The sequence below is a fragment of the Pezoporus occidentalis genome, unplaced genomic scaffold (genome assembly GCF_034315485.1).
Source record: "Pezoporus occidentalis ecotype Australia unplaced genomic scaffold, CSIRO_AGI_Poc_V1 ctg220, whole genome shotgun sequence".
NCBI classification, from domain to species: domain Eukaryota; kingdom Metazoa; phylum Chordata; class Aves; order Psittaciformes; family Psittacidae; genus Pezoporus; species Pezoporus occidentalis.
Window position 1 is genome coordinate 1,394,600 of NW_026914073.1, and position 6,000 is coordinate 1,400,599.

The window sequence follows — 6,000 nt, forward strand, 5'->3', positions numbered from 1 at the left end:
GTACTGTCCTGTTGTTTATTGGCAGTGATGTATGAAGTAAACAAAAATCAGATGACGCCTGTCACCAGGCGCCACAGTTTAGCCTGTGCTGCAGAGAGCGGGGCGGAAGGACAGGGTGATGTTGCGAAACTGCTCAGTGTAAACCAGGAGATCACAGAGCCAGTAAGAGCTCAGAAGCTCCTCTTCCCCATCCTGAAGGCCATGTTGGTCCCTGAAGAGCTGCTCTGAAAATAACCCAAGCAGTGATTCATCCCAGGCTTCCTCTTCCTCCTTCATCTCCTTTGCTTGGATACAGCATATTTAACTACTTTAGTTTCCTCTAAAGATTTATATAAATAGCTCTTCAGGCCTCTATTCTAGTTAAATCTACACTGCAGTGTAAAACCTGATTTTCAGAGCCATTTCCCATGCTTCAGTCTGTTCCCTGCAGTGACCTGAGTGAATGAGAGTTAAAGAGCTAATAATTCTGGGCTCTGGGACCACTCACAGCTTTTGGGCTTTTTCTTACCTTCAGTCACGTTTTCCTTTTCAACACAGACTTTACTATCCTCTGCCAAAATGCCCACCATCCCCCTTTTTATCTCATTCCATATGTAATGTAGACCTAAGCACTGAACTGGCAGGGCAGCCTGCCCAGAGCTGTGGGAATACCTGTTTTTTTGGACTAGTTTCTTGACTATGCATATGGCACAAGCTAAGTGCTGTCCCAAGCATTTAATGCCCATCACAGAACTTAAATTAGAGCAAAAAAGTATAGCTTTATATTACAAAAAAAGTCCTGCCCACGTGTGTCGGGGGCACAGATGTGCCTGGAGTTGGACTTTGTCCTCTGAAACAAGAAATTAGAAGCAGACTGGAAGGGTGTCCAGAGCAATGAGAAAAAAATGAGTATTTACTGTAAACCAGGTTGTGACTCTCTTTTCCAGTTGTGGCAGCCAATGACCTGAAGTGGCAGACATCTGGCATGTTCCGTCCATTTGTGGAAATCACTATGATTGGGCCCCAACAGAGTGACAAGAAGAGGAAGTTCACAACCAAGTCAAAGAGCAACAACTGGGCTCCCAAATACAATGAAACCTTTCACTTGTAAGTGTGAAAAATAGCTTGGGGATCTGACACAGCAAGCGCAGGTGCAGGAGGCAGAGAAGGTTTTCCAGAGTCTACAGACAGCCTGCTTGGGGCCCAGAAAAGTACATGAACCAGTAGCTTGGCCAGTCTTCAGTGTCTTGGCAGGAAATGTGGGTAGGATGCTGAGGTCTGTTTTGTATCAGCAGCATCTTCTGTCTGCCTTCTGAAGCGCACTGCATGATCTATGAACCTACTTTACTGTGCTCCATCATTTTAATGAACTTTTATTGGTAAGAGTTGAGGCTAAAAGTTCATTTTATCTTTTTAGTTCTTTTAATATTAATGTGTGGTTTTATCCCAACTTGACCTGTGGGACATGCTTTCTGAACCTGTTTCCAGGGAACAAGTGCTTCAGCCCTTGGAACTGGTAGTGAGTTGCACTGCTAAAATTGCAGTACCTCTCAACACGGAGTATTGAACTCTGCTTATTTGACTTTCATTATTACAAAGGCATCTTCGTTCTTGGAAGGCTCAACAAAGGGAGCTACAGAGTAATGCTCACCCAGCTGTACATTAAGAATGAGAGGAAAAGAGATGAACAGCAGAAGACTGTAAACATCTCAGGGGAGAGGGACCATACATATAATTATTATTTGACAGGCTTCATCTAAGAGAAGGGATTTTTGTTGCCCTTTTAAAATTATTCTTTTAATTTTAGAAACCCCAGAGGGGCTTGGGGATGTATTTTTATTAGTTTTTGCTTTAATGGAAGGCTCTCAATTTTTAACAAAGACTTCATCTAATTAAAATATTAATTATTGAAATGAAGCAACCCTTAACAGAAGCAAAAATGCTTAAAGTCATCTGAGTTGAAAATCTATTAGCATGGCTTTAATGTTCTCTGCTCCTCTTATTTCACAGTTTAACACACACACATGCAAAGGCGACTTGATAAGGGTTGTTCATTTCTTCATTTTAACTAGACAGGTTGTCTGTATCAGCTGTAAACCAACAAAGATGCCCATATGCATTCTGGTTTTTACTTCGCCATCTCTGACCAGGGTTTTCTGTAGAAGGGAGTCTTCTGTGGCTCATCAAAGCACTCTAGCCAGCTGCTGACACCTTCATTTTGCAGAGTAATTTATACATTATGAGAAACTGTAAGTAAACTTATGTGTGTTTTTTTCAGCATATTGGGAAATGAAGACGGTCCTGATGCTTATGAGCTCCAAGTCTGTGTGAAAGACTACTGCTTTGCTCGGGAGGACCGGGTACTAGGGATAGCAGTGATGCAGCTGAGAGACATAGCAGACAAAGGAAGCTGTGCTTGCTGGTGCCCCCTGGGGCGCAGGATTCACATGGATGAGACTGGACTTACAATCCTGAGGATTCTCTCTCAAAGAACCAATGATGAAGTTGCCAGAGAGTTTGTAAAGTTGAAATCTGAGTCCCGCTCCACAGAGGAAGGCACCTGAGCTGAGCTGTGTAGTATTCCCTTTTCTCTTCTGCCTTGTGCCAATATGTGCAAGTGTTCAACAATTCTCTTTTATTAATCACAAAAGTTTCTTTCTTGTTGTCTTTGTCAGCTCTGATAGCGCACGTGTGCTGTACAGGAAACAAACCCATCAGTCTGATGTGAGTTATTTATTTTTTAGTAGCTGGGTTAAGGCACCATAGAGAATGAGACAGTCTCTTGTTATTTAAGATGTGAATTCTGCTTTGTATATATAAATTATTTTATATTGGAGGCTGGGTATGCTGGGTTTTGTTGATATGCAGCACTGTGATTTTATCCTCTGAAGTTGGCAGATGTTGAAAAGGTTCTACATAATCACACTACGATACAAACACACAAGTGGGTGGAAATTGGGAGAAGAAGAACGATTTGGGACTTTGGCAAATCACAGTTATCTCTCATTGAATTTGTGTACTGTGGAGCTGCCAGTGGATGTTCTGGCACAGATTATACCAATGTCCCGATATGATACGCAGACACCTCAACGTCTGCTTACAAAATAAGTTGCAAATTGCTCTGAAGATGCACACCTGATGAATATGACCATGGATGTGCTGCTGTGAGCATGGGTGAGATCAGTTGGACAAGGGCAGAGGGGCCTAAGATCTCACAGCCAAAAGCTGCAAAGACAATACATCAGGAGCAGACTGCAGCTGCCCTGCTATTGTAATTAGACTGTGTGTCTCGGAGAATATAAATCCCCATGTGCTGCTGGGAAATCTGCATCACCACGGGGTTGCTGTAAGCTGCTAACTCCGCAAGTCACACTTTGGCTACCATGACCGACACGGTAAGGAAGGGAACAACATTAGAGCCATGACAAAGAGCATGGCTGCTATATACTTTTTCCACTTAGATACTCTTTCATTAGTTATTTGACATAGGATTGGATAATTTAATACTTGCAGGCTTTCTGTAGCATTTTGTTATCCTGTAGTAGCTGAGACCATTCCTCACTATGAACCCAGAAATGATGGTTTGCTTGGGAGAGATCAGCACGTCTCCTCTCTGCAAGCACTCAGTCTGGAGTGCTGGTCAAAGAGCAGCAGGTCCATTTGGTTTATCTTGAAGTCTCTGTTGGCCGTGCTGCAGCTGATCTGTGCTGTTTGTCATTAATCTGTGTTTTAACTATACCATTGAAAATATTTTTGCACTGTCTTAAAGAAGCATCCTTGTTTTGTTTTCTTGCAAAACAAAACACTGTCCTGAGCAAAGTGATAGCAGGGAGGTCAGAATTTCTGACTGAAAATTCAGAAGCAGGAAGGTCTGGAGAAGCGATTACACCTGAGGTATGTTTGTTAGAGGGTTCCTATTTTGGGGATACTTTGGGGATATATTTTTGCTATTTCCAGCTGCCCTTGTGCTCTGGAAAGGGCAGCTGGAACAAGCCAGTCCTTGCCCATGAAGTACTGTAATACTGTCAATAAATATAAGGACTGTGTATTGAATGACCTTTTTTTCTTTTTTTTTTCTATTTTCTCTGACACTTGTACAGCTGTGTAACTCCTATTTCATGGGCCTGCTCAAAGAGCTCTGAGATGGCACATCTGCTTTGTTGTTGTCCATGGTGTGTTATAATAGTGCTCTTCAAAACTCCATGCTATTTGTCATGATTTTGAATCATTGTACGTGCCATTGTTATGAGAACTGTTAGTAGTCTTTAATAAAGTCTTTTAGCAGCATTTGGAGTCATCTGTTGAAATGAAATCGTAATTGGGTTTGCTAAATCACATAGGGTGGTATTGCTACTACATCTTTGCAAATTACTCTTGTTTAGTACATAGGTATTTCTGTGGTGCTGTAGATGCCCAGCAAAAGGTCTGAGTCAGAAAATTCCACCTCCTCCATGGTCACTTCACCTTTGACAGCTTTCCCTGAAGTTCTTGGCTTTTGGTAACATGCTGAGACACTGCAGAAAATCATAAAGAATAACTTACTTTCTTTTCTTCTCCTGTCTGGCCTTAAGTCAAGTTCCCTCTGCACTCAAGTAGCCTCCTGAAGGTGTTGAGTAGAAAGACTCAGGCAGGCAGTAGGATATCTGTAAAGTAGGATACTTTACAGATAGCATGTGAAGAAAAATAATTATGTGTCAAACTTGATTTGTGGCTTTCCATCTGATACGAGCATTAATACTCTGTAAATGGTATTGACAAGAGATGAGAGAATAAACCTTCTTGATGTCAAGTAAACTACTCCCCTTCCTCATTTTTTGGGGCTGCTGCCAATTTCCAGCAGACAGTCTCAAATAACTCAGAGGCTCGTATTCCATGATAGTGCAGGTCTCTGAACTTCTGTGACCTGAGACAGCTTTTTTTCCTTAGGTAACATGCTCAGCAACACAGTTCCTCGGGAGGCAGTCCTGGTGGGCAAAGGAGTCCAGGGAGGCTGAACACTCTTCAAGAAGGAAATCTCCATCCATATCGGATGTGGGGGTAAACAGTGACAAAGGATGAGGAAAAGCCTGAGGTACCTGATGCCTTCTTTGCCTCTAACAATAAGACCAGGGTACCCAGCACCCTGAGCTGAAAGACAGGGATGGGGAGCAGAATGAAGCCCCCAAAATCCAAAGGGAAATGTTCAGCGACCTGCTACACCGCGTAGATACATACAAGCTATGGGGCTGGATGGGGTCCACCTCTAGGGTATTGAGGGAGCTGGTGGAAGTGCTCCATCATGTATCAGCAGCCCTGGCTAACTGGGGAGGTCCCAGTTGAGTGGAGGTTAGCAGATGACACCAAGCTGGGTGGCAGTGTTGATCTGCTGAAGGATAGGAAGGCTCTGCAGAGGCGTCTGGACAGGCTGGATCCATGGGCTGGGGCCAATGGGTTGAGGTTCAGCAAGACGAAGTGCTGGGTCTTGTACTTGGGGCACAACAACCCCATGCAACACTCCAGGCTTGGGGAAGAGTGGCTGGAAAGGTGCTCATGGAAAAGGACCTGGGGGTGCTGATTGATGGAGCTGAACATGAGCAGCTTGTGCCCAGGCAGCCAAGAAGCCAACAGCATCCTGGCCTGTACCAGCAATAGTGTGGCAGCAGGGCCAGGACAGTGATCATCCCCCTGCACCGGGCACTGGTGAGGCTGCACCTCGAATCCTGTGTTCAGTTCTGGGCCCCTCACTACAACAGAGACATTGAGGTGCTGGAGTGGGGCCGGAGAAGGGCAAAGGAGCTGATGAAGGGTCTGGAGCACACGTGTGATGGGGAACGACTGAGGGAACTGGGGGTGTTTAGTCTGGGGGAAAAGAGAAGGCTCAAGGGGGACCTTATCACTCTCTACAACTGCCTGAAAAGAGGTTGTAGTGAGGTGGGGTTGGTCTCTTATTGCAGGTAACAAGAGATGGGACAAGAGAAAACGTCCTCAAGCTGTGCTGGAGGGTGGTTAGGTTGGATATTAGGAAGAATTTCTTCACAGAGA

General features: G+C 44.2%; 1 protein-coding gene across 11 annotated transcripts in view; it reads left to right on the forward strand.

Annotated features, from left to right (window-relative positions):
• UNC13B (unc-13 homolog B) overlaps window positions 1–4,773 on the forward strand; it is a 212,444-nt gene extending 207,671 nt beyond the window's left edge. For 8 of the 11 annotated variants that reach the window (XM_062620424.1, XM_062620418.1, XM_062620422.1 and 5 more), the window contains 2 exons: window positions 927–1,086; window positions 2,258–4,773. In XM_062620424.1, coding sequence (XP_062476408.1) covers window positions 927–1,086; window positions 2,258–2,543 — 446 coding nt within the window. In that variant the 3' untranslated portion in view covers window positions 2,544–4,773. The remainder of the gene's footprint in view (window positions 1–926; window positions 1,087–2,257) is intronic. The other 3 variants (XM_062620429.1, XM_062620427.1, XM_062620428.1) reach the window with 1 other exon arrangement.
• The last annotated feature ends 1,227 nt before the right edge of the window (window positions 4,774–6,000 follow it).